Source organism: Trypanosoma melophagium, assembly GCF_022059095.1.
Source record: "Trypanosoma melophagium isolate St. Kilda chromosome Unknown ctg1segment0, whole genome shotgun sequence".
NCBI lineage: Eukaryota > Euglenozoa > Kinetoplastea > Trypanosomatida > Trypanosomatidae > Trypanosoma > Trypanosoma melophagium.
Window position 1 is genome coordinate 809,034 of NW_027125132.1, and position 27,165 is coordinate 836,198.

The 27,165-nt window shown below is 40.8% G+C and overlaps 12 protein-coding genes across 12 annotated transcripts; all 12 read left to right on the forward strand.

Annotated features, from left to right (window-relative positions):
- Nucleotides 1-18: 18 nt before the first annotated feature.
- On the forward strand, nucleotides 19-1,485 carry LSM04_008898 (uncharacterized protein; the record flags this gene model as incomplete). The annotated part of the gene is made up of 1 exon (XM_067335562.1): nucleotides 19-1,485. One exon carries the CDS (start codon nucleotides 19-21, stop codon nucleotides 1,483-1,485), a length of 1,467 nt encoding a protein of 488 aa, XP_067195448.1.
- Nucleotides 1,486-1,992: 507 nt separating this feature from the next.
- LSM04_005888 (Parkin co-regulated protein) lies at nucleotides 1,993-2,916 on the forward strand (the record flags this gene model as incomplete). The annotated part of the gene is made up of 1 exon (XM_067335563.1): nucleotides 1,993-2,916. One exon carries the CDS (start codon nucleotides 1,993-1,995, stop codon nucleotides 2,914-2,916), a length of 924 nt encoding a protein of 307 aa, XP_067195260.1.
- Nucleotides 2,917-13,348: 10,432 nt separating this feature from the next.
- Nucleotides 13,349-14,797, forward strand: LSM04_004176 (Kinesin motor domain; the record flags this gene model as incomplete). Its single annotated transcript, XM_067335564.1, has 1 exon — nucleotides 13,349-14,797. One exon carries the CDS (start codon nucleotides 13,349-13,351, stop codon nucleotides 14,795-14,797), a length of 1,449 nt encoding a protein of 482 aa, XP_067195157.1.
- A 578-nt stretch (nucleotides 14,798-15,375) lies between these two features.
- Nucleotides 15,376-17,511, forward strand: LSM04_006257 (Heat shock protein 70 family; the record flags this gene model as incomplete). The annotated part of the gene is made up of 1 exon (XM_067335565.1): nucleotides 15,376-17,511. The coding sequence occupies one exon, from the start codon at nucleotides 15,376-15,378 to the stop codon at nucleotides 17,509-17,511; it is 2,136 nt and encodes a 711-aa protein (XP_067195282.1).
- A 218-nt stretch (nucleotides 17,512-17,729) lies between these two features.
- LSM04_008041 (Glycine cleavage system H-protein/Simiate) lies at nucleotides 17,730-18,146 on the forward strand (the record flags this gene model as incomplete). The annotated part of the gene is made up of 1 exon (XM_067335566.1): nucleotides 17,730-18,146. The coding sequence occupies one exon, from the start codon at nucleotides 17,730-17,732 to the stop codon at nucleotides 18,144-18,146; it is 417 nt and encodes a 138-aa protein (XP_067195390.1).
- Nucleotides 18,147-18,682: 536 nt separating this feature from the next.
- LSM04_006572 (uncharacterized protein) lies at nucleotides 18,683-19,271 on the forward strand (the record flags this gene model as incomplete). Its single annotated transcript, XM_067335567.1, has 2 exons — nucleotides 18,683-18,708; nucleotides 19,085-19,271. The coding sequence occupies 2 exons, from the start codon at nucleotides 18,683-18,685 to the stop codon at nucleotides 19,269-19,271; spliced, it is 213 nt and encodes a 70-aa protein (XP_067195300.1).
- A 186-nt stretch (nucleotides 19,272-19,457) lies between these two features.
- LSM04_007672 (Regulator of chromosome condensation) lies at nucleotides 19,458-20,678 on the forward strand (the record flags this gene model as incomplete). Its single annotated transcript, XM_067335568.1, has 1 exon — nucleotides 19,458-20,678. The coding sequence occupies one exon, from the start codon at nucleotides 19,458-19,460 to the stop codon at nucleotides 20,676-20,678; it is 1,221 nt and encodes a 406-aa protein (XP_067195371.1).
- A 494-nt stretch (nucleotides 20,679-21,172) lies between these two features.
- LSM04_008888 (Glyceraldehyde 3-phosphate dehydrogenase) lies at nucleotides 21,173-22,216 on the forward strand (the record flags this gene model as incomplete). The annotated part of the gene is made up of 1 exon (XM_067335569.1): nucleotides 21,173-22,216. The coding sequence occupies one exon, from the start codon at nucleotides 21,173-21,175 to the stop codon at nucleotides 22,214-22,216; it is 1,044 nt and encodes a 347-aa protein (XP_067195446.1).
- A 371-nt stretch (nucleotides 22,217-22,587) lies between these two features.
- On the forward strand, nucleotides 22,588-23,043 carry LSM04_007187 (uncharacterized protein; the record flags this gene model as incomplete). The annotated part of the gene is made up of 1 exon (XM_067335570.1): nucleotides 22,588-23,043. The coding sequence occupies one exon, from the start codon at nucleotides 22,588-22,590 to the stop codon at nucleotides 23,041-23,043; it is 456 nt and encodes a 151-aa protein (XP_067195344.1).
- Nucleotides 23,044-23,636: 593 nt separating this feature from the next.
- LSM04_007156 (Tetratricopeptide repeat) lies at nucleotides 23,637-24,701 on the forward strand (the record flags this gene model as incomplete). Its single annotated transcript, XM_067335571.1, has 1 exon — nucleotides 23,637-24,701. One exon carries the CDS (start codon nucleotides 23,637-23,639, stop codon nucleotides 24,699-24,701), a length of 1,065 nt encoding a protein of 354 aa, XP_067195341.1.
- Nucleotides 24,702-25,096: 395 nt separating this feature from the next.
- Nucleotides 25,097-25,819, forward strand: LSM04_006971 (uncharacterized protein; the record flags this gene model as incomplete). Its single annotated transcript, XM_067335573.1, has 1 exon — nucleotides 25,097-25,819. One exon carries the CDS (start codon nucleotides 25,097-25,099, stop codon nucleotides 25,817-25,819), a length of 723 nt encoding a protein of 240 aa, XP_067195329.1.
- Nucleotides 25,820-26,092: 273 nt separating this feature from the next.
- LSM04_001510 (SCAMP protein) lies at nucleotides 26,093-26,773 on the forward strand (the record flags this gene model as incomplete). Its single annotated transcript, XM_067335574.1, has 1 exon — nucleotides 26,093-26,773. The coding sequence occupies one exon, from the start codon at nucleotides 26,093-26,095 to the stop codon at nucleotides 26,771-26,773; it is 681 nt and encodes a 226-aa protein (XP_067194997.1).
- Nucleotides 26,774-27,165: the final 392 nt, after the last annotated feature.

Below are 27,165 nucleotides of genomic sequence, written 5' to 3' on the forward strand. Positions count from 1 at the left end.
TAAGCAAGACGATTTACTATGCAGGACGCTCGGTGTGTGAATCATATGGATATTCAAACAGAACTCAACACACTCCGGGAGGCGGTAAAGGAAGCTGTCGCAGAGGCACGGCAATCCAGCTCCTTCTGTCAACGAATTCAACGAGATATAAGCGACTTTTTCCACTCAGAGGAAATGACACGACACCGTAGAAGTGAGAATGTTGACAGTGAGCAACTTCTTCGTTTGGCTACAAGTTCCGTAGGACAACAACTCTCAGAATTTGAGAGCTTCCTTATTACAAGAGTCCGAGAAGAGTTGCGTTTTAATAATGGGAAGGAAAGTGACATAGTAACCCGATTAGATCTCTTTGCAGAGCAGTTGGAAAGAATAGACGTTTTGCAAAAAGAACAAGAGGGAAAGTTACAAGCTCTCGTCTTAGAGTCTACACATAAACAAAGAGCTATAAGTAGAGAAATGAAGAGTTATGCCTCTAAATTGTGGGATCATATTTTTCTCATGGAAAAACAGATGCGATCACAAAATTCCGAAAACTGTACTTCTTCAGATGGAAGAGGAATGGTAGATGTTAGATTACCTGATGTCGCACGTGAGCTGGTTACTGCATTGAGTGCCCTTGCTAATGGAATGGAGGCCGAACGCCGCGCAAATGAAGAGGAACGACGACAATGTTTGTTATTAATGGAACGAATGATTGAAAAAGTCCGTATCTTGCAACATCGGGATGAAGTACTAGAGGAGGAAATATTTAAGTTACAACAAGTAACGGTAAAAAACAGGGAAATGTGCCAGGAGATTCCTAAAAGTGTTCCTGAACATGGAGGTGGGTTTGGACTTTCTCCTTCTACACCTTCTGTCTTGGGAAATACAATAAATGGGAATGATTTCTTTCTTTCTACACAGACCCAGACCTTTGATAAACAGATAGAAGATCTGCGAAAGGAACTTCAGCAAATGAATATGGCACTACGTACACTACAAAAGAATGATGAAGAAGAAAGGGTTGCAGTGGAGAGAAATGCAACAGATGTTGTACGACTCCGAAATGCTTGCGCTGAGCTTGCATTGGGAACCAAAGAAATATGGGAACGTTCAGAACGCATGAACCAGGAGCTGAATGACTGTATGCGTTCTTTTCAGGAATTTGTAAACACTACAGAAAGTAATAATAGGAGTAATATTCTTGGTAAAAGAAAAAGTACTGAACATTCACACAGAGAAGAAACTTCAAACTTTCAAATTGCTCAATTACTCTGTGGAAAGACATATAGTCTTTTGCGTTCCCATTCTTTTCAGTCATGGCTTGCATGGACACGTGGACGCAGTCAAGTGAGACGAGATGAAACGATGCTGAACCTTTTCGCGAAACAGCACAATCAACTCAGTGATGTTTCGCTGTCGCTCCACAAGCTCCAGGAAAGCCTGCAACATACCACATCGTGTGACCAAGATGAAAAGGTCCAAGCAGTTGCTGGAAATAAGTAAATTTAAGTGGGGAAGTGCAATTTTAACGTATTACTTTGTATTCTCATTATTGTTATTATTATTATTATGCTGTTTATATTGCGAGTGGAATCTCCTCCAGATGGTGAATTTGTGTTTGCTATTGTTTTTGTCGTTCTCATTTTTCTTTTGTTGTTTTTGTTTTTTATGTTTCTGCCTTTATTATGTGCGTAAACAAAAAGTGGAGGGTGGGAGCAGTAGTGATAACCCTTCTGACATCATCATCAAGGTAGTACGCTAATGTCTCGGATTTAGATATATTTCTTGATTGGATCGCTATTCCTTTTTTGTTCTTGTTCTTTTTTTTTTTTTGCTTTGGATTATCTTTGTCTTAAAAACGCATGAGGATATCTAATATTTAAAAAAAAGAGAAGCCAAAAGCATATAGGAATTAGAGGTGAAAACGGTAAGCAAAAAAAAAAGCAAACAAGTATAGAAGGAAAGCAAACCAGAGGAACATTTTTTTTTCTTTTTAAGAAAAGGAAATCGATGGCTTTTTCCCGTGCTGAGAGGAATCAGTTACTGCGAGACAGAGATCTTCTCCCACCGCTCGCGGAAAGTCCATTTGGGCCCTTTCCGGCCGGCCATGGGGCAAAAAATGAAGTAACAGTTATTAAGAACGCAGGCGCTCCTGCTGTATCCCAGAAGCGTACAGATACTACAGCTGGAAAGCAAGCAGCTGGGGATTTTCCACCAAAGCAAATACTTGTGGGACATACAGGAACAGGTGGCATGAATTTCAGCACATTAAAGGGTAGAGGGAAGTCTTCTTCTTCTCTTCATGATGGTCGATTTGGTGACCCTAAAGGACCTGGTAAAGCTGGAGCTTTTAAAAAGCAAGTTATTCCTCCTACGGAATTTCGCAGTCATTATGAGAGAGGTGATCTTCCGCTGACAATTCAACAAGCAGCGTCTCGTTCACTTTTGTGGCGTGTGGATGTAACTACATTGGATTATCATCATTTTTTACCTATTTTCTTTGATGGACTTCGAGAACTTGAAGAACCTTTTCGATTTGTAGCCATTCAAGGTTGTTATGATCTTCTTGATAGAGGAGGTCCTAAAATTTTACCAACAATACCCCAACTTATTGTTCCTATAAAAACTGCATTGAACACACGTCATCCAACTGTAATTGTAAATGTTCTTAAAGTTTTACAGAAGCTTGTATTGAGTGGAGAATATGTTGGTCAAGCCCTTGTGCCTTACTACCGACAAATACTTCCAATATTCAACTTGTATAAAAACAGAAATAAGAATTTAGGTGACCGTATGGACTTTTCCCAGGTTAAACGGCAAAATATAAGCGATCTCATAAATGAGACGCTGAATCTATTTGAACGCTACGGTGGTGAAGATGCGTACATCAATATCAAGTACATGGTTCCAACCTACGAGTCTGGTGTGATGTAAAATATGCTTTAGAAAGGCATTCCCCTTTCAATGTAAAGAAAAAAAAAGAGAGAAAGAGTGAACAAAACAATGAAAAAGACTGCTTCCAAGATGAGACGGCGCAGATAGCAGATCAGGAAGCAAGTGGTTTCTTTTTTTTTTTTTTCATTATTTTTGATAGCTTGCGAAAAGAATGATCGAGCCTTGCGCTGATATATTTTCTGTTATTATCTTCTCTTCTCTACAGTCTGCCAAATGTAAGTTTACGGAAAAAAGTAAGTTTACAAGCAAGTATAATAAAACTACAACCCGTTAGTCGTTTACAGAAGTGGAGTGGCAAATCAGCACGCAGGCGTTAACGGCATTTGTGCACCATAAAGGTAAAACGGCTTTTTTTCTTTGACTATTGTCCAGAAGATTCTCCGCAAACAATTTATCACGTTAAGGGTGAGTTATTCCTTAAAAATGACACCCTAATGGTTCGGGCAAACGGCCGTAACGTCATGCCATGGGCGTCTCTTGGTCCCTCCCTGGTGCGCTATAATGTGCCGCTTAACCCAGACTTTCTACAAGCATTTGAAGAAGCACGTGCACTTTTCAGTGCCGAATGGAAAGCATTGGCAGCAGCACGTCCAAGTTTAACCTATGAGTATCGAAATGCATTAAAAGAATTACAGGATGAATCCTTTCGGGCACAGCAGCACGCAAGCAATCAGGTCCAGGAATTACAAGACCAAATAGCACATCTTCACCGGGCAGCCATGGTCGAAAAAACACAAAAGGAAGAAATGCAAGCGTATTTGAAACATACCCAGACGCAGTTGGCCGAAACACAAGGACAACTTGTGGCAGCATTACAAAGGCTCTCGCAGTAAGAGAATGAAAGGGTGGAATTGCGGGCACAAGGGTCCCAGTCTCAAACGGAGAAGGCTGAAATGTTAGTGCAACTTACATCGGCAAGGGAACGGCTAAGGCAAAGAGAAAATCGATTTGCCGAATTATTGCGCCAATTAGGGCACGAGACACAAACACTGGGAAAAGAAGAAACACGCGGCATTGACCCACAAGCCGTTCATACACCTACAAAGGAGGCACGAAAAGAATGGCCCGGGGAGAAGACACCGATGGGTTATGAGGAAAGCCCAAAAGAGGTTTTCCGGGGAACGCAGGAACAAAGCCAACCGGTTTGGACCGAATATGTACGGCCAGAAGAGCGCATCAGAACATTTGAAGGAAGGATGGATTATTTATCACAGACTTCGCCAAGCCAATTGCTGGCGGCATACCGGGAAATTTTTCCTATGCCAGCTAATCCTGGACCAGCCTATAATGATGCATGGAATAATTTTGTTGCCGTTTTACTAAGAAGAGAAGAGGAAAGGACGAACGTGTTTGCACAAGTGGTACTGCATGTCAAACTGGGAAACAACGTTTGCCGATAAGGCCAGTACATCAACACATCATTAACGGGGAAATACTAAAGATATTTCTCGCTATCTGTGGCTTGACCTTCAGCTTTCGGGGTGTGGGAAAAACGCTTCCCCATAGTTGGCGCTTAGCCTTTATGCCTTCTTTCTTGGGGCATAAATTATTATTATATTACTCCACCGCAGCGAGCACCATTTTGTGCTTCTCTTTGCCCTTTGCGGATTGGGCCGTCGGGGGTTTACAAGAACGGAACGAGGCAGTCGTCCGCTGTGCGTGTGTGGTAAATTAATGGAGTTACCCCGTATACCCAATAGTTGCGTGAGCCTTATTGTGATTAATATAAAGGTCGCATCTACCGCCTCCTGTCGCGGAGGCTTCAGTCTCATTAAGCAGCGTTAGACTGTTTATACCTGACATTTCATGTTGTCGAGGTAGCAATAAAGATCGTAGTTGAAAATAATAACCCATACGAAATGTTGTATCCAACACGGTTGTGCCGTTTGATGTTGGTCAATCTTCTTGTTTTTGTTGTTTTTATTCTTGTTGATGGTGTTTCGCTGTTTCTTCTTCTTTTTGTCCCTCGTTGCGGGGTTGTTTGTTGTTGTATTGTTACCATCTGTTTCATGCAGCTTATGCTGTTTCGCTTGCGCTTTGTGCGCATGCTCTTGTTCAAAACGGCATCTTCGCGTGCCTGTGGTTGTAATTGTTTCCCACTGCAGTTTATCCTGCAGAGGACCGAGGGGTAATTGACTTTCTCTTTCTCTCGGGCCTCCAGCGATGGGAGAATTCTAAAGTGTTCGTCGCTTATCTCCTGATAGTGTCCCATGTTGGGATCACCAAAGCGTCCAGTAGAGATATATCGAATTCCTCCTCTCCAGAGAAGATGGCCCATGAGGACAATTCACTGCGTAATTCTTCCTTATCGTTATTATATTTTTCTTCGTTTCTTTTCTTACTTTTTTTCCCCTTGAATGAGAAGAATGGACAGTTGCAGTTGATAAAGTCAAGTATCCATTGTTATCGCTTATACTACTCGTATGGCCGTGGGTACTGTTGTTTTCCTCTGAAATACCAAGGACATGTAATGCCGTAGAGAGTAACGCATCAGGTGTCCTAAAGGAGCTTGCCAATGACGCTACCGAGACGGCCTCTAACAAAATACTTTTCACGCCGTAATGTTTCCTCAACGCGTCGTTCTTTACGTGGTGTTTCATGGTGTCACTTCTTCACCGGTATATGAATCTCTTTGGGATCCACCACTGGTAGATTATTAGTTCGCTTGTGCAATAATGCGAAAACCTTCATGGTTATCCAGTGTCCGTCGTACACCTTCGTCCTCCTGTTGTTGACACAAAGTGGGTGTTGGATGCGCAGGATATTGTTTCACTTCTTGTTTATACTGGTGGTCATTATGATCAATATGTTGATCATTATCGTTTGGCAGCTGTAAGAATGTAGCAAAATGTCACGGTACAAATCTCCAACAAGGAGAGTGAGTGTTTATGTTTCCATGTGGGATGAAACTCTGTAGTTTAATCGACGGGGCAATGAAACCGGTAATTCGTCTGGATCACCCGTCTCCGTTTTATGACATACTAATAATAATTCATCTGCAGAAAAAGGAATACGATCAAGGATATCTTCTCTGTATCTTTCTTACTTTCCTTCTTTGTTTCCCGCATTCATGACATCTGGTGGAAGTTTCATTTCTTTACGCAGAAAATTCCCCATGGGGTGTATAATACTTCAGGTGCAAACGGGATCTTTCTTCGCAGCTGTTAACATGCGATCGTGGGTTGTATCACCGTATTCAGCTGTAGAAGAATTCTTAATACCAGACAGACTGTGATTTGTATTCGCCTCATCATTTCCCTGGCGAATAGTATTAAGATCATTTTCCAGAATGTGTGAAACGAAAACGAAAGTAATGTTTACCTACGTACTAATCTATTACATATGCTTTCCTCACTAAGAGTATCATTCACCCGTTGTACTGGTTCATTTTTTGTTACCATGTCTTGATTGCCGCTATGCTGCGAGAAAAATACAAAGTTCTTCATGTAGACGTTCAAGTTCTGCTATTAGTGATGTTGTGGACTCCCTACATGGACGTCGGGCACCAATTTCTCTTTGTTCTTCCATATAAGCGCAATACTCCACGAATCTGTGAGATTAAAAATCTGCATTGCAACTATACGTTTTACTCCTCTCTTCTCCTCTCCTTTTGTTTCTTCGCTTGTTTCCAAATGTTGCTTTGCAACAAGAGATAAATGTTTTGAAAATACCACTTGGGTCCATGTTCACTTGCGTTCGGGGTCTTGTTTCCTGGGAACTCCGCTCGAGGAGAGCACGGGCGGTGTTGTCCTGTGCGTTGTCTGTCTCCCGATTCATTTGGAGATAATAAATTACCCAGATACCATCGCAATGTATCGATGCGGGTATGCCCCTTCGTGTGCAATGAGGTGCTCCTCCGACATTCCTTGCGTGGCCAGGCTTCGTGTCGCTCCTTTCCGTAATGACGGGAGGGCGTGTAGCGGTTAGTCGCTCCGCATTGCCTGGCACACCCTGTTCCGGAGTGCTGCAACGTCCTGGGAACGGTCACTGATGTTGGAGACGCTGGCTAAAGGAGTGTTGGAGGACAGACGCGTCCTCTCGTGGCCGCATAGCCCCTTCACGGTACGGGCTGCGAAACTGAGTTCCTTTGCTATACCTCATGGCCCATTATTTAATAAATAGTAAAAACTAATCTTTGTAAAGTGAACCACGTAAACACGTTACAAAACACCTATAATTCAGAGGATGATCTTGGCTTGATCAGAAAGAAATACAAGAGTAGTCCTCAACGATAAATGTGAAATTTTCTCATTAGCTTCATAACCTTCATAAGATTCCACAGAGATAAAATTCCAAGTATTTTTTGCATTAATAAATTCCGTTGTCGTTCAAAATATTCCTGTAAAATCAGACATAGCAGCTATAAGTTCGGCTGCGAATAAGTTTATGCCTTCTGTATTGAAGCGCGATATATGTAAAGGTAATTCCGTCTCCATAGTTGTTTTGAAATATCTTTGCGTTATGTTCAACAAAGGGATATGACGTCTATTAGTTTGACGTGTCTGATGGTCAGATGTTTTTCGAAGGAGTACTGATATGTGATTCTACATTTTCATTCCTTATCGTCTCATCATTATTATTTAATGGGCCATCCGTTGTGTGTTCCTTTTCTGCGTTAATACGTCGCAGATGTAAAATTTTTCATTCATAGTTTTCTTTTATAAAGAAATGTAAAAATGCTTGATATGCATTCGCAGTCTATTCGACTCGTACATCCTCCGCGTTGGAGGGATCCAATGTCTACCGTTCGCGCCTCACTGCACCATATCATCACGATGAACAGGGCTGCGTGTGGGCACTCTTCCGCGAGTATCCTGTGTGCTTTTTGTGCCTCTTCGTGTCTCACCACTGTCGGTGGTTTCGTGGGTGCATGGCGTTCGGAAACGGTGTGCTGCCTGCATTGCGGTTTGTCAACTGGGACTGTAGAATGAACGGAAACATGAGTTACCGTTTCCGTGTCCTTATCACCACCGCCTAGAAGCTCGCTCGTTTACATGACCATCGTGTTTCTGTCGAGCAAAATGTGCTTCATGGCTGATATAAAATTATCCTTTGGTGGCTTCGTGTTGCTTTCTTCTACCTCTTTTGGGTAGGGGCGTAACCGCTGCGGCAATCCTCGCTGTCGTTCTTGTCGTACACAATTCCCTCTAATGTCACTGTGTGGCCATCATGATTGGATGGCGTGTGCCAGGCCCCGTTCCACCATTGGAGTCGGTGCTGAGTAGTGGATTGAAAACAGACGCATTTTATCGCTCTCTACCGCACTGAAGATTCCCGCAATCCAGTGGTGGCGAATAAATATGGAAAATAATAGGTGGTCACACTCTTTTTCCTGGGAAAATATGATCTATTTCCTTCGCCTGAGCTCGCGTCGTACGTGGGAGGGCGTCGCACGGTATAACCGACTGCCTCGGTAAACACTTCTGGAAAACGTTGTCTTCCTGTACGATAGTAGACTTATTTCCTTGTCGTAAAGTCTCCTCCATGTGTCAATATTTGGGTGTTGAGCTCTCTTTAAAGGTACACCACAGAACATTCGTTATTCCACGCGTCGGTTTTAGTGCTGCTAACTTTCCGACGGGGTGATACTAGTTTTATGGGTGGGATTCGTCGAACTCGTGATTCGTATATTCTCCACCTTCTCTGTACTGGTCTGCTTGGTTCGTCGCAAAAGGGACTTCCGCATCCCTTGCGTCCTCCTGTGTTTCTCTCCTCATATCGTTGGCTTGTCCCTGTGGCTCTGCGTTTTGGTGTACGTTATCGGAGTCTGTGAGTTCAGGCGCTGGTGTTGCATGTCCTGTAACTCCTCCACCATGGCCGTTTAGTTGGCCAGACTGTCGCTGAGCGTCGCCCATATCCATCGGGGCAATCCGTTGCCCATGGGCGTTTTAACGGGCCTACAGTTGTGTAAACATGGAATTCGTGCTCTTTTTTACCGTTTAAGAAGAGTGTTTCCAGGCATTGTAGACCATAATCGCGGTCTTTTGCAGAGGACGTTTCGTGGTCTACCGTCACCTCCGTTGGTGTTTGGCGACTCAATTGCGGCCTTGTCAATGCACGTTTCCTCTACCACTTCACTACTTTCATTGTCTTCGTGAGTGGCGGAATGTTTTCTCTGGAAATTCCGTACCATTGCGTGCTTTCATGTTTTGGCGAGAACAATGTGCGATCTTGTTGCTGCGCCAGAAAGTCTTGTAGTCTGTCGTTCAATATCTGTTTGGCCCTGGTGTCCAATGTGTTGCTGTAGTTGCCCTGCATCAGGGAAGCCTCCGATAAGAATTTCGTAGGGAATCCGATCATCGTTTTGTCGCCTTCTTGATAAGTCTCGTTCCATATTGTGGGGAATCTGTTGAGCTTATCGCCAGTGAAGCATTTTGCGATCTTACGGATAGATGGGAAAAATATTCTTCCGTCATCCTATAATTTCCTTTTCAAAACTCTCTTTCGAGTTCTGAGCGCGTCGAGTCCCCCATTGGAGGAGCTGGAGGTGTGCAGCCTTATTTAATTGCATAAATACAAGAAAGTGAAAAGAAAAGAAGAAACAAGAAGCATTCACAAATTATTCACGCAATACAAAAGAATCAAATTCATATACAAAAAACTCTCTCCGTAACTCCCTTTGTGTTTCTGTCTAAAAGCTTATTCGACCACTGTGCAGTCCAGTCTATTTCTCTTCGAGAAATTTCTTATAAGACACGCTTTTGCTCTTCGCAAGCTGCGAGCACGGCTAAGCAATGGGCCAACACCATTCGTAATGAAGGAATGTCGAATCAACAGGTACTTCTGGGAAGCCAGTTATACACCCAACTCAGGGTTATTCAAACTGTAAGGGATTATCCGGGGCGAAGATGCAGGATATCAGGAAGGCCATTGCTCAGCCCTTAAAAAGAGGGGATCCATTCATACAAGCAGCTATGAAGTTGAGGAAGAAACAGTCGGCACCACCACTCAGCAAGTCACACTATTTCAGATGCGGTCGCATCGGGCATTACAGCTTTACGTGCCGGGTGCAATTGCAACGAGAGACTTTTAAACCAAGAAACGATATTCGGCCCCGGAAACAGTGAATGCCGGGGCCAAGGGATGATGGGATATCAACGAAAGATAGATATTCAGGAGTGGATTCGCCAACAAAACACCGTGGTTTTCTTCCAATCACATTTCCGAAAGGTGACAGAAGGTATCATAAGAGGAAATATGCAGAAACACGCCAAACAACTACACCAACGGCAAGGAATCTTTCCATCATCAACGCCTCCCCAAGGGACGAAATCTATAAACGATGTTACGATAATACCCGCACCTTCCCAAGATCCGTACACCTTGGCGCTGGCATCAGAGGCCAACCGCATCGCAAAACACATGTGGACCCGCACAACCTGGGAACAGAGGGGTTCAATACTGCGCAGGTTCATAGAGTTCACCACAACACACAATTTAGAGGTACAAGAGGAAAACATTCCATTATTTATTGTAAGTTTGCAATTGGCAAATAGCAGCGCGATCCAATACACGCGTACCCTGATCACCATGCTAGCATCGCCCAGAACACCCACACAAATGTTTCTAATGGGTTTTACAGAAGACGGCGGCACAGGACCCGTTAAAACAGGCACGCCCCATGTTAAGATGGGAATTGGATATGATAATCGTTACTCTGACAAAGGAAAAAGATTGGGTGGCATTACGACTGGCGTGGGTTACAGCCGATGGGGAGAAATAGCACAACTTCAAAAACAAAATTTCGTGCCACACAATCAAGATACCAATGCCATAATAGTGGATTGGGCGGCACTACCAAAAACATTCACGAGCGACCCTCACAGAGCAGCAAGATACGTGGTAATCGCAGGTGCGGGCGCACGACGCGTCAAGGAAACCGTAAAAGGAATGACAAGCGACGAAAAGCTAACGACAGTAACTACGAAAGACATGGAGAATATCCTTCGACCGTATGGAATGACAGCTCACTCCATAAAGAGAGGAGCGCTAGCACACGCCGCGGCAGCAGTGATCGAACACGATCTCGATCCACGATTACTAACACAGTTAGGGAAACACGTAGACCCCATGGAACTCCCACGCAGCACGGTGCGATACTTAGGCCGTTGGGCCGCAACAATAAACAAGTCCGCACAATTGACATCATTGATGTAAGAGACTTGGAAAAATGGGCTGCAGAAAAATGGGAATTACCAGAATTGACAACGCAACACATTCGCGCCCCTTTCAAAGGGCATAATATACTGCAACGATCACACCGAACCAGTGTGGCGACAAAAGAAGACGAAACACAATTACCGTTGCAACAAATAGACGTAGGCACGCTTTCCACCCAATGGATAAGAGACCGCCTCAACCATAAGGCCAGGAGGCATTGGGATGAGGTGTGGCACATTATGCAGAAACCCGAATTATACGCCAAACGGCTTGAATCCAACTTACGAAATAATAACGCTGATGCGCAGCGTATGAAGGAAGCAGGAATTATTTGTACAGCTTCATTACATCCAACTGCAGGTTGGGTGGGCCCGTTTACGGTGGTGGAGGACAAACCCTCCGGAGAAAGAAGACGTTTTATTGCGTGGCCGAGAGAAAAGAATGACAGGGATGATCATGAGGCCGATGTGCCTTTGGGACACATTTCCCGGTGCCTGGATGCGGTTCACGGCGAAACCGCGACATTATTTGATTTAAAGGCATCCTTTTTCCAGGTGGAACTACCCGTAAACACACGCGCAAGTTTCCGTTGCCGCACGGAATCGGGAGAACTCGTTGAGTTCACTCGCCTTCCCATGGGCTATAAATGTAGTCCTGAGATTATAAATACCATTAAAAGAGTTTTGGCTGGAGATTCAGAATTGGCATTGCCACAATATGCAGCACCAGAAGGTTTACACATACATGTATGGATTGATAACATCCGAATAAGTGGTCCACATCAGAAGGTGGATGCTTTGGGAAGGACAATTCGGAAGAACATGCAACAATGCGGCGCCACCATTGGAGAACAGAAGCCCAACACTAAAGAATATGATTTCATAGGCGTACATTTCAATCACAAAGACAACACGGTGTCTTTAAGTGAGAAAACAATACAGAGATTGCAGCAGGCTCCTTCACTAGATAACAAAACAGTCGAAGAACTGGAGAGCGCAGTTTCGCGTATGCTTTGCGCGGGTGGGGTAAGAGGTGCAGCTCTTTTCCCTTATTATTTCTTCTTGAAAATCGTACGTCGACGTTTATCTCGTTTAAATCGAGGATTAATACGGCCACAAGACCCGGCAAATTTATCACCAACTGCAAAGGACATCGGACAAAGTTTGCTCAACACATTGTTAATGAACGACCCGGTTCATCCTCCACAAAAGTTGCCCTCCACGGCAACACTCGGCACTGACGCCTCCATGTACGGATGGGGGGCGTTATTATTCAAAGCTTCAGGGGCGTTTTGGCCGCGGTCGGTGCGTGGGAACGCACACCCCATATGATATCCCAAGCGGAGGCAAGAGCAGTTCATCTCGCTTTACGCGGTTTTAAAACGCATCTACACGGTCCCGTGGATATTTGCGTGGAAAATACAACCGTCATGCATATTTTGCAAAAAGGAAACGCACATTCACAAGCTTTGGTGGAGGAAGCTAACGCCATCGACAGAGTTTTGCGCCCGCACGGCATAAGAGCAAAGTGTTGTTACTTAGCTTCAGAGCAGAACCCGGCGGACGGCTTATCTCGAGGCAAAACAGTCCACTCAGTAGACGTAGCGAAGGGGTGGAACTTGCGATGGGGAGAGCGGGGGGCGGGCTAAAAGGGCCTCCAAGCGCCGCCGCCTAGCCAGTTCTGTTTTTTCGTTAGGGAAAAAAAGGCCCCTTTCCCCGGCTGGGGCGGTGGCGAGGGCCAGTTTTTTTTTGTTTTGTTTTTGGTTCGGCGGGGGCCTGGGGAAAAAAGTTGACGGGGGAAGGGCGCCACCACCCCACCCCTCTCCCCAACGGCGGCCGCCGCCCACCGCCAAAAAAGAGCGCGACGGCCCCAGCCGCGGCCCTTTATTTTTGATTTTTTTTTTTTTTGGCCTTTTCTCCCCGCCGGGCGGGGGCGGGCTGCGGCGCTGCGGGCTGGTTTCCGCGGCGTCTGGGTCCTTGGCGTTGGGTGGTGGGGTGCTGCCTTTTTCCGACTGGCGGGTTTTCTGTGCCGGTGCATGTGTTGTTCTTTTTTTTTGTGGTGTTGCGTGTTTTTTTTTTTTTGATTTTATTTAGCACCGGCGTTGGATACCAGGGTGGGTATATATATTATTTATTTATTTTTATTTACTTATTTATTTATCTTCCTTTCCACGCATTTCTTGGAAATAGATAATTTTTTTTTTAAAGAAATATAAAAGAACGAAAAAAAAAAGAATTCTGTAGAGATTGAAATGCCGAGCATTCCATTGGTTGCAGAGCTTGGTGCAAAAAGTGTTGAGTTTCAACGTTTGCTTGACTCAACTGAAGCGCCTGAATCCGTTAAGAAAAAGCTTCGAGTAACTATGGATCCAAAGGAACTTTTCACATCTCAAGATTCCAGAATTTTTCTGCGATGCCGACCTATTATACCATTTGATCAAGAAGATATGAATAATAAAAGTATTATTCGAAAAATAGAAGGACGTCGTGATCTTGTTGTTATGGCTCCAAAGATTTCCCTAGCAGGTCAATGTTTGCTTGAGCCTCATATTGTTAATCTTGATGGTGTTTTTGCAGAATCAGATACTACCGAAAAGGTATATATTGAATCTTGCAGTCCTTTGGTAAATTTATCGGTTGAAGGAGGCTCTACATGTGTTTTGTGTTATGGACAAACTGGAAGTGGTAAAACATATACCACAACTGGACTTCTTCAATTGTTGTCAAGAGATTTGGCTCCCTATTTCTCTTCACATGATATTTTTATAACAGTTATTGAAGTACAAGCCGGTAAAACTATTGATCTTCTTACTGGTGCAGAAGTCCAAGTTGTTGAAGATGTCTCAGGGGAACTTAAAATTCGTGGAGCTGATGCCTTTGAATGTTCTAATGACGAAATGTTATGGGCAGCATTTGAGGAAGCAGCTTCACAAAGGGTAACAAAAGCAACAGGAAGAAATGAGGTATCTTCTCGTTCACATATGGTGACTTGTATACGAATTGTCTCAAAAACTAGTAATTGGGCAAAACCAGGAGAATTATTTATTGTCGATCTTGCAGGAAGTGAAAATACAGCCGATAGTGCAACACATGATAAAGAACGTCAAATGGAAGCAAAATTTATTAATACTTCACTTATGACCTTAAAAGAATGTATTCGTACACGTGCAATGGCGGCAACAAGTACTACCCATTTACATATTCCATTTAGAAGATCACCTTTAACTCTTTTGTTGCGAGATTGTTTTGAAATTGCTGTAAAACGACCAACAAAAACAGTAGTTATAGCATGTGTTTCACCATTATTAAGGGATGCAAGACATACAATTAATACTTTGAGATATGCATCTTTGCTTGCAGTTTCTCCTCCGGCACGTGTTGTTGCTGATGACCCTGATGATCCAAATGGCTTTGACAGAAAACAGGCTTTGGAATTTTTGTGTCGGTGTTCAAGAGGAAGAATTACTGAACCAGAATCTATTCTTCCTGAAGGAGATGGTCGTACATTGGTTCATATTCCGGAAGCGGAATTTATTCGTCGTATTATGGATTCTCATTCTAATATTGGTGAAAAGGGAGCAAAACAGATATATACTTCCGTCTGGCAAAAAGTTGTCGATGCAAGAACGAAGGGTCGAAAAGTTATGACAGCAGCTAAGAAAACTCCTGTTGGTCCAAGATGCGCATACGTAAGAAAGTAAAGAATCTGTTGCAGTGTCATCATTTCTTTTTTTTTACTTTCGTTGTTGGTGCCGTTGTTATTATTCTCTTTTTGTTTTTCGTCCCTTAAAAAAAATTTTTTCTTTTTTTTTTGCAAAAGGGAAAGAAACTAAAATAACTATTTTTAAATTGGATGATTTGTAAAATTCTTTTTTTATTTTTCATAAAAATAGAAGAACCCTTTATATGCTCTGGCCACTTGTAGATAAATTGTAGACAAACTTATTACGGAATATTTCCGGGATTTTTTTTTTTGGAATCCTTTTTTTTTCCTGTTTCTTTTTTGGGTGGTAACCTGCTGCTTTTGCAATTATGAGAAATATTTCTGATTTCTTCTTTTCTTATCATCTGTTTCTTAGTTTTTTCTTGGTGGCTTATTGAGTTTTAGTGCATTCATTTTTTTTTTTTGCTTTGGGGTGTGTAGTTACTGCAGTGTCTGTTCTTTTTTCCTCTAAAAAAAATAATTAATATATATATATATATATATATATATATATATATATATATATAATATTTATACCCTAAGGGAAAAGAGATAAGAAAAAAAAAACGAAAGAAAATGCGAATCGGTTTGTTCTTGGTCGCTGTTTACTTTCTTTGTACGATAGCTTATGCAAATGTGGGAATTGATTTTGGATCTGATTACATCGAAGTTGCAGGACCTCACACTGGAAATACCGTTGATATTGTCCTGAATGAGCAGTCACATCGTAAGACTGATAATTATATTGGTTTTAAAAATGGAGATAGATATATTGGAGATCAGGCAAAAGCTTTGGCTGCTCGTTTTCCTCTCAATATGGTGACCATGATAAATAAATTAATAGGAGTTTCATATAATTCAACAGATTTCGAAGATTTTAAAAATCTTGAATATGAATTTGAAACTCGTCGGGAAGAGGATAATACCGTTGGATTTTCTTTTGGAGGACAAAATGGTGATTACACTGTTGAAGAATTGTATGCTATGATGCTTCAATACTGCCAAAAAATTGCAGAAAAAGATGGTGTGAATGATCCTAAAAGTCTTGTGATTACAATTCCTTTTCATTCATCATTAGGAAAACGACAATCGGTATTGGAAGCGGCTCGTATGGTTGGATTAAATGTCATGGGATTAATGCATAGTACAACTGCTGCCGCTCTTTATTATGGTGTTCGTAGACGAGGATTTGAAAATAAAACAATTAATTTACTCATTTACGATATTGGAAGTACTCATACAGAAGTTGGTATTTATAAATTTTCTCCTCCAGTACAAGAAGCTGGTAAAAAGATAAAGAGTTCTGATAGTTTTGGTACATTGACTACAATGGCTGTTGTGGACGATACTTTTCTTGGCGGTAGAGCATTCGATTTGTGCGTTGCAAGATTATTAGAAAAAGAAGCAATGACTAAAATGAAAATCGGAAAGATAATTGGAGGTAAAACAATAGCGGAAAAAAAATCACAATTTTCTTTACTTCGTGCTGCAAAAAAAGCTCGAGAAGTGCTTTCAGCAAATAGTCAAACTCCTGTAACTGTTGAAGGTATAGTACCAGAGAGGGATTTTCAGACTGAAATAACAAGAAAGGATTTCGAAGAGAAATGTTCGGAATTATTTGAGGGTGTACCTAAAGTAGTTGAAGAAGCTTTAAAAAAATCGGGACTAAATCTAAACGAAATTGATGCTTTTGAAATGATGGGAGGAACTTCTCGAACTCCAAAGATTTTAGCTGATCTTTCTAGTTTATTAGGAAGAGAAGTAGACAGAACTTTGAATTCAGATGAAGCAGCTGCAATAGGTGCGGCTTATTATGCCCTTCGATTATCACCTTTTTATCGTGTGCGATCTTTTCGTGTAGTAGAGCATATTCCTTTTAAAATATTTTTCATGATTACACCAGCCATGAATAATTCTTCTCCATCTAAACGACTACTTGTTGAAAATCCTATCATAGGTTCACGAAAAAGTATTACTCTAAACCGAACAGATGATTTTTCTATTCAGCTTTTTGATGATCAGGATTTTGTAGGTGAAATTTCTGTAACTGGGGTAAAAGAGGCATTGGAATTGTTGCGTGAGTTAAAATCTGATTTTCAACATCCAAATAATACGCATATAGTTCGTATTCAATTACTGCTAAATGAATCTGGTCTTTTTGAGGTTGAAGAGGCAGATGTTATTATTCGTTATGCTGTGAATGTTTCAGCCAAAGTTAAGGCTAATACTACGGTTGAAATGCCCAACGCTTCTGAAGAAGTTGAACAAGTTGTAAAAATGAAAAGTGAGATAATGTCAGTTTCTACAAGAGTTCACTTTGTAAATCCTTCATTATTAAGTGAAGAAGGTTTTCAACATTCAAGAAAAAAAATTCTTGATATTCTTGATAAGGAGCAGAGAAAACATGATGCAGCCACTGCAAAAAACAACTTGGAAACGTATGTGTTTTGGGTTAAACGAGAGGGGGTTTTGGAAAACCCAACTTTCTTAAATTTATTAAATGAACTCGAAATTGATCGACTGAAAAAAAAATTATCAGAGATACAAGAGTGGCTTGAAGATGGAGAAGGAAGTTATGAAACCTGCAATAAAGAGGAGTACGAAAAAAAATTGAGGGAACTAAAAGATCTTGTGCGCCAGGAAACACAAAACAACACCGAAACAAATACTTCCCAAGAAGATGATGATGATGGTGTTAAGGGCGATTTGTGATGGACTGGAATATTGTTCAAACAACTTTATATATATATATTGCGTTTGCCCAAATTATTGGGACTACTGAATTTATAAACCAGTTGTGATTTTTTAACGTTTCTCAACCTGATATGTCAAAAATAATTCTGTTATTTATTTTTTTCTTTTGTTTTCATGTTCTTTTTTCTTCGTTTTTATAGTTTGCTTCTTTTTCTTTTTATATTTCTCTTCTAAATATGCGTCGCGCCTTTCGAATACCCACTGCTTCTGTTGTTGCGTCTATACGTTTGTACGGAACTCGTTACTTCACGGATAGTCACGAATGGGTAGAACATAATGATGGTGTGGCCACTGTTGGAATAACTGTTCATGCGCAAGAAAATCTCGGTGATGTTGTGTATGTTGCACTTCCTAATGTAGGAGATAAACTGGAGGCAAGGGAAGTATTTGGTGAAGTGGAAAGTGTAAAGGCTACCAGCAATGTTTACTCTCCAGTAAGCGGTGTTGTGGATTCCGTAAATGATAGGGTAAAGGATGAACCAGCCCTTATCAACCGTTCGGCGGAAACTGAGGGATGGCTTATCAAAGTGAAATGCAGCGAAATTCCCAAGGGTCTTATGACAGCCGAAGAATACAAAAAATTTATCGAATAGGATATTGATTAAAAAAACTGTTCTACGTTTTTTTTTTTCTTTACGATTATTATTATTATTATTATTATTATTATTATTATTATTAGTGTAAACAGATTATATATTTGATCTGTGTACCAGAGGTCACGATAACGCGTCAAATACGGTCCTTGGGTAGCGATAAAGCGTAATACCATACAAAGAAGTGAAATCAAGAGTGAAGGTAAAAAAAAAAAAAGTGGGAGGGGTGTAAAAGTACCCTTACGAGTTTTCTGTGCCCATAATGTTGAAGGGCCAGGGAAGGGGAATTCATTATAGGTATTTATGCATTTTTTCTTTGCTTGGGAATTTTTTCTCTTTTCTCTTACCTTTATACAATATTTGTATATTGGCATTCAGAGACTTTGAACTAACTTCAGACGTGTTCTGTTAAACAGATGCCATGTAATTATGTACATATATTTATTATTATTTTTTATTTTTTCTTCTCTTGATTTGCTTGCGTATGATTTCTTATTTTTTTTAATTAAAGTAGTTGTTTTTCTAGTACAGGTCAAATGTCTAAAATTGAGGAGAGTCGATTGTATACATGGAGTAGTAATTTGTAAAAGCGAGCAAATGCTGTTCGTCATCGTCGGTCCCAACTCGAAGATAAAAAAGGTGTATTTATTCAATTAGAAGCTTCTTTAGTTGAACTTTCCAATGAAAATGACGCTACCGAACGATTGTTAGTACAAAGGGAGCGATATATGGCATCTCGAAAGGAGGCTCTAGAGGAAGCTAATAAGCAACGGAATACAAAACGAACTTTACTAGATGGAGAGGAAAAGAAAGCTGCCATTAATGCTGAACGTATTGATAATGCTTTAGATAACGAATGGCGTTTATTAGAAGAAGAGGTAGCGGCAGCAGAACTAGATCATCATCAACGAATGAACCGTCTTCATCAACAGTTAGAGCAACTTAGTAAACAAGAAGATGAACTTGTTGAAAAAAATTCGACAAGTAAACGATGCCGAGTTGCGGGTAACGAATAATTTACGCCAATTGAACCAAAAAGAAGCTCAATTAAAATCTCTAGCTGAGTCAAAACTTAAACAAATGAAGAACGAGTTGCACGAGCGTGAATCACTTGTGAATCAATAGCGAGGTTTACATATTTGTAACTGATATTCTTTCTATTATTGAAATGTTGGTTTTTTTTGTTTTTTTCTTTGCATCTGTAATATATATATATATATATATATGTCTGTATATCAAGAAGTTATATTCTGGGTGGTATCGTGTATACTTGGTTGTGTATTATTTATTCTTTTTTATTAAGATGAAAGGATGCCCGTAGTGGCGACAGCCGGGTCAAACCGCTACGGCCAATTGGGGAGAGGAGGTGATTTTTCATTTTTTAAGGTATTAGATATTGAAGGTGATGTTGTTCAGATATGTTGTGGCGCTGATTACACCTTGGCCGTTACTAATGAGGGAAATGTGTATGGATGGGGACGAAATAACTCTGGCCAACTTGCACTTTCTGAAGTAATTGTTGAACGCCCTACTCTTATTAAAACTCATATCAAGGAACCCATCGTAAAAGTTTCCTGTGGTGAGTCACATTCCCTCTTTTTAACTTCCTCCGGAAAAATTTATAGTTGTGGTGAAGGTTCTTGTGGACAACGAGGAGATGGAACATACCATGGTGAATGTTTTGAACTTAAACGAGTACTTCTTGATGAATATGTAAGAGATGTTTTTTGTGGTGCACGAACATCATATGCTATTACTAATGATGGAGAATTATTCGAATGGGGAGAAACTACTACTGGTATGTTGGGTATTACATCATGGTCTTCACCAACGTTAGCAAATCCAACTCATCTATCGTTTGGCTCAACACGAACACGTATAGCACGTGTAGTGGCTTCTGTAAACTTTGCAATTCTCATTACTACAACAGGTGAGATACTTGGTTCAGGAAGCAATGCTAACGGTCAATTAGGAATTAGTGACAAATATACTCATATTTGGCGACCTATTCGAGATGTAGGGCGTGTTTCTTATCTCGCATGCGGTTCTCGTCATACTTTATGTCATCAATTAGAAAAAAATAGATGTATAGTACTTTCTACACAAATAACATCATTTACGGTGCCTAATTTGGAAGGTCTAGCGGCAGGAGATGATAACAACCTTGTATGGACAGACGCAGGTAGCAAGTTATTGGTATGTGGATATAATCGTCATAGACAACTTGGTGTGGGTGACATACCTCTTGTTGAGGAACTAACAGAAGTTCCACTCCCAAGAAAAGCAAAAGTTGTTAATGTCTCATGTGGGCGGAAACATATTTGTGTACTCCTATCTGAAGAAATTGTACGAGATGAGAATTATATGGTATTTATGGAAGATTCCTTCGTTACTGCGGAAAGCCTGGCACGAGAACCATACGTTACGTTAGAAAAGAAAAAATCTCTTTTTTTCTGGGTATGTCTAGCTTCCTCAGCGGCTGCTTTCTTAAGTGGGGTTTTAATAGCAAAATATCGCCACCGTCGTGTATAAGGTGTTAATGAACATAATAACAGCAATAAACTCTTGATTTTGGGATACCTCCAGTTTCTCTATTTTCTATTCTTCTATTCCATATTTTTTACTTTATCTGTAGATATATATATATATATATATATATATATATATATATATATTGATACCTAATCTTTCCATCTTTGAATCATTGGCATATAAAATAGAAGCAATAGTGGGGACGAAAGGAAAATATGCCTTGTGTACCCTGAGGAACCACAGTAGAGGATTTGGGGTAGCGGTTTATTACTACTATTATTTGTTTATTCGTTTGACTTTCATTACAAGGTTCTTTCTTTGATATATTTTTTGTTCGTTAAATGAAAGAACTTTTATTGCTGTTTATTTCTTTTATTTTATTTTTTTCTTGACTCCCCTTTAATAATAGTGGAAAGGTAAGGATACTGCAAGAGAATCAGCAAAAATAAAAAAAAACATATATATAACCTGGTGTAGAAGTAAATAGGAGAGAAATGGGAGATATTACCATGCCAATTAGCGTGGGCATCAATGGATTTGGAGAGGTTGGACAAGCCATTCTTTTCTCTTCATTCACTGATCCTCTGGTAAATGTGGTGGCGATAAACGATGCTTCTGTGAGTATTGATTACATGGCCTATCTTTTACGACACGAAAGTCCTCTCTCTGTAGAAGAAAAATCTTCCGTTATGGTGGTTGGAGACTACCTTTGTCTTCAAGGAAATTACAAGATTCGTGTTACACAAAAGCACGATCTCGTTGAAATTGGATGGCATGATGCGGGTGTGGCCTATGTGCTAGAGTGCACGGGCCTTAACTCTACACAGGAACGTTGTTGGGGCCATATCACTGGCGGGGCACATGGCGTCATCATTGCTGGACAGAGCGCAGATGCACCTACAGTTGTTATGGGTGTAAACGAAATGAATTTAAAAAGAGCACATCCTGTTGTTTCTGCTGGGTCTCCAATTGCAGTAGCCCTCGCACCCCTTATTCGAATTCTTCATGAACAGTACAAGATAGAAGAATGCTCTTATACAGCTCTGCACGGTGTGCAAAAAACGGATTCCGTGATGGGAAGATCAAAAAATCCACGGGAGTGGCGCCAAAGAAGATCCGCATTGGACGCTATCGTCCCTTGTACTCAAACAGGAAAGAAAACGATAGAAAAGATTATGCCTACCCTCGCAGAGTATATATCAGGAAGTGCATTTCAAGTCCCTGTGGTAAAGGGGTGTGCTATAGACATGATTGTGCGGTTTGCTCAACCGGTCTCTAAAGAAGTGCTGGATGCAGTTATAAAGGAAGCTGCAGCAGGTAGACTCAGTGAAGCATTATTATACTCAGAGGAAGATCTCATTAATCGTGATTGCATGCCAAATGGTAAACTATACTATGATGCAACAAGTTCTCAGTGTCTCCGTGATGGCAGTGCTCACAAACTCCTTCTGTGGTTTGACATTGATGGCAGTTACGCGAAACGAATTCTTTCTTTAGTGCCTTTTTTGCAGAAGTTGAGTGCTAACAACGAAATGTAAATGAAGAAAAACACAAAATTTTGGGAGTTATGGAACCTCATACGTTTTTTTTTACTTTTTTCACAATGTATAAAAGCTTTTTTTAGGCGCCTACTGCAGGTGTCGGTGCTCTGAGACGATGATAAAGTAAAAGGGAAAAATGAAAATATATATATATTTTTTAGTGTTCTTGTTATTCTGTATAGCTGATTTTTGGTTCTTGGTTATTATCTCATTTATTTATTTTTTTTTATTTTTTTTGCTTCTATTCTCTCTTTCGTTATAATAATAAAAACAATATCTCAAAAAAGAAAAAAAAGAAGAAAAAGGTTTCATTCAGTGTCACTGTTTTTCTACACCAGGTCGTGTTCTTACCTCTTCTCTTTTGGTAAATGTCTGTAAATACCTCGCTTTGGACGGCACTTCAGAGTGTTAACCCATGGGCTGTATTGGCCTGTGCCATTATTCAAGAGGTGTTTGCTTTTCTGTGGTTTGGTTGTATCCTCAAGACAGTTGAGGATTACTACCTTGCTGCAGACAAGGGTGTGCGAAGAGTAGAACATATTGTTCACAGGTACTCTTTTTTCTTCTGTAATCTTACAACCATTGCCTCAGGTATTCTTCGTGCTGTCTCTATTCACGCGATGGTGTCTGTTTGTGGGGGTAATACATTAAACGATTATCAGCAGGCTGCAGTGGTGGTGGCATTATTCTCATGTATAAATCAGCACCAATTCTTCTGGTGTCAACGCCCCCTGCCATTGTTGCTCACGAATTGTGGTTTTGAAGCCGCAGCCGCAGTTTTGACAGCTGTATCTTACTTTGGAATGCTAAAGTACTTTTTCTAGATCATCTAAAGGCCTTATTTAATTCCCTTTCCTCAGTAGAGGGTTGAAAGGTGTACGTGTAGAAAGGATGTAGAAAGAAATTTCACCACCTTACTCCGATACAATACAAACGCATACAACAAATACTTAAATAGAAAAGAAAGAGAAAGACTCACATAGCCAAGACGAGAAGAAAATAGAAAAAAAGATAATGTGTATGCTGCAGGAGATCAGGTGTTGTATGATAGAGCAAAAAGGGATTCTCCCTTAAAAAAAAATTCTTTCTGCTTCAACAGCCCTTGTGCCCCCTTTTTTTTTTCTTCATAGAATGTGGTAATTTTGAAAAAAAAAATCTCCCCCTTTTGGGGTCATAAGTTTGGGGTCTTTCCTAGATACTTTTGTTTAAATTATTTTTGTTTGTTTATCATGTTTTATGTTTATACCTGCCTTGAAGAAAAAAAAAAAGGCTGAAAGAGTATACGAGAGGAGATTGTCTTTGGATTGTTATTTATTTTTTTTTTCTTTCTTTAATCTTCTTGCTCACTACTTTTCTTATTTATTGGTAGATCATTATACGCGAGTAACATTCAAATAAAAAAGTAACTGCAGAGCAAATGGGTAAACTCTGTTGGTTTCAAGTTTCCATTGGTGGTAAGGTCCAAAAGGAAAAAATTATTCTGGAGCTTTTTGACGATGTCACACCAAAGACATGCGCTAATTTCCGTGCTTTATGCACTGGAAATGAAGGCAAGGTGACAGAGGGAACGCAGATTCCAATGACGTACAAAGGCAGTACGTTTCACAGAATTATCGCTGGATTCATGATTCAAGGTGGTGACTTCACCAAGCACAACGGTACGGGTGGGGTGTCCATCTATGGCGAACGCTTTGAGGATGAGAACTTTGATATCCCCTGCGATAAGGCCGGTCTCTTGGCCATGGCAAATGCCGGACCCAACACCAACGGCTCCCAGTTCTTCATCACTGTCAACGCGGCCCCCCATCTCACCGGGCGGCACGTGGTCTTTGGGCGGGTGGTGCGTGGGATGAACACCGTGCGGGCCCTCGAGCACACCGAGACGGGGGCGAACGACAAGCCCGTGCGGCCTTGCGTGATTGAGGACTGCGGGGTGATGGACACTTTGCCGGAGCCGGAGCCGCAGGTCGGCGGCGATACTCACCCCGACTACCCAGAGGACTGCTCCCCCGCCCTGGGTGAGGCCGAGCTGCTCGCCGCAGGAGAGGATATCCGCCAAATCGGTAATAAACTCTTTAAGGCAGGGGAATATGAAAATGCCATGGAGAAGTATGAAAAGGCGGTGCGTTTTGTGTCAGCGGTTAACAAAACTACAGCGAATGCGGTGTCTATTGATGACAAGTTGGTTGCATGCCATAATAATACAGCTGCATGTGCGATCAAATTGGGTCGCTGGTCAGACGCCCGGAAAGCTGCCACAAAGGTTCTTGATATTGATGCATCCAACTCCAAGGCACTTTTCCGTCGCGGTGTTGCCAATCTCAGTTCTGGTGACACAGAGTCTGCAGTGACGGACTTTTCAAAGGCTCAAACCCTAGACCCAGAAAATGCCGAAATTACGGCAAAACTTCTACAGGCCAGGGAAGCAGAAAAAGCACGTAATGCAAAGTTGGCTGCTGGCTTGAAAAAGATGTTTTCGTGAGACGTTACAAGAATAAGATTATTACAGAGAATATTATTGTTATTTATATGCTCATTTATTTGCGTTTCTTCTTTTTCTTTTTCGTCTATTTATGTTATTTACTCCATGTGTTTTCCTCGTATTAATTGTTTCATGATAAATCGTGGACAGGAATATATATATAAATATATATGAAAATTTTTTATTTACTTGAAAAAGTTTTTTCCTTGAGAGCGAAACATTTTTTCTTTTCTCCCTCTTCACTGCATATTCTTGAAGGCTAAGGATTTTCGTTGTTGACGTGTTGGCATAGACCATGCTTTTTTTTTTTTACCCTTTCTCTCTTTTTCTCTTATTCCTTTCCTCTTTTACTTGTAAGTAAAGACTGTATAAGCGTAAGAATTTCGTAAACTTTTATGTCAAGTGTTGCGGTAGGTGATGTGGTGGAAGTGACTTTGTCAAATTTGCCTCCTTTGGAGGTTCTTGGTGTTGTAAAAGATGTTAGTGGCACAGATTCCGTACTTGTATACTTGGGCGCGGGCCTTACTCCAGAAGCTATAATAGTCTCAAGTGCAGGATTGCAGCGAGTATGTGCGGGAAAGGATGTAGGCTTGTTTACCGCAGATGTGACAGAGAGGCAAAGGACAGACCAAGATCAGACAAATATAAAAAAGAAAAAGGCAGATATATTGCCCGAAATGGATTCGAAAGATCTTTTATCTTCATGTAACAAAAGTATTTCTACTGATTCAGTTAACGTGCTTCGGGTGTTGTGTACATTGCTAGACTCTCTATCATCTTGGCGATCTCCACAAGTAACATTAGGGGTTCTTGTTTGTGGAATTCTCTCTTTTTTAGCTTATGATGCACGTATTACTTCTATTTTTGGTATTGAAGGAACCAGATACCCAACACAGTTCTATCACTTAATGCATACATTGACAATACTAATAGCTCTTTCTGCCCCTATTGGTAAGCCTCCTTCATCTGCGTGTGCTTTGTCTATTCTGAGTGGAATGATCATAGTTGCCTGTTGCGAGTGGATCTACCATCGTGAAGTGCATCTTTTTTTTCTAGTTACCGTTGTTATTGCCTTACGCAGTGTGTACTGCGGTTTCTCGCGCTTCTGGAGTGTGTAGGTGGGAAATTCTTCTTTTGTTGCCTTATTTGTGTAGTTCATGTCAAAAAAAATAAAGGAGTCTGGGATGATTTGTAGCGTCATTTTTTTTTTTTTGATTGTTCTTGTTTTACAATTCAACTGCAGTCGTACTGCCACATCATTTTTCTTTTTCGTCCTTCTCCATGTACATACACATATATACAAACACACATGCATCTACGTCTCTTTTTTAGTAAGTGAGCATAAGAAAATAATTAGAAAGAAAAACAACACACCAAATAAAGTCGGGAAAATGAACCAATCAAGTTCAGCTTCGATTCCACCTGATCTCACTTTGAGTATGGTAGAGGCAAAGGAAAAGGAGTTGGCAGCTCGTCATGAAGCTATTAGGCAACGACAACGTCATGTTACATCGGAAATTGGACCTCCACCAAACTTTCCACCGGAGTTTTTATGCATCAAACCACAGATTTACCACAATATTAGAGAACAAATACCTGTACAACATCAAAGGTTTATGTACATATTGTGTAGCTTGTATATATCTCTAATTATTCTTATTGTTTACAATGTAGTTTGCGCATTTGTAAACCTTATTCTTGGTGGAAACGCCATGCATTTTGGGCTTTCATTTTTGTACCTACTCGGTATTCCAGGTGCTTTTATTGTATGGTACTATAATGCATACTGTGCAGTTCTAGATAATTCTTATCCACGTCAGCTTTTGGCTTGTTTTGGTATGTTTGTTGGAGTGGGCTTTGATGCATGGATGGGTGTGGGTGTGCCAGGATTTGGTGGGTGTGGATGGATTATAACGTTTGGGAGAACAGGCGAGACCGCCGCATTTATTATGCTAATGATATCATCTTGCCTCTGGTCAGTTCATGGAGTTATACTTTTTTTTATGTTTTTGTATTTCTGGCGTTCCTCCAGAGGTGGAAGAAGTTCACGGTATGAACAAACGGCCTTATAGTTGACAATTGTTGTGCTCCCTTCTTTTTCTTTTTATTTATTTAGTAAATTTGCGAATTCGTTTGTTTTTGGCTGCTACTGTTTTTTTTTTTTTTTCGAGGAGTTCTTCCTTGGCTTTTTAAATTGCCATTATATTTACTCTCATTAATTTTCAGTTGTATTCTATTTGCTCTTTAGAGAATTGGCTCTCTTTCCACTGTGGAGATGCCTCTTCTTGTTTTTTTTTTTCCTTCGTATTAATTATTTTATGATTTATGTTTCTTCGTCTTTTATTCCGTTTTTGTTATTTATTTGTTTATTTATTCATTTGAAAGACCTCTCTGGCGAGGTGCCTTCATTTCTGACACCCACAAGCACAGATACCAAAAGAGAAAAAAAAAACAAAGATCAAAA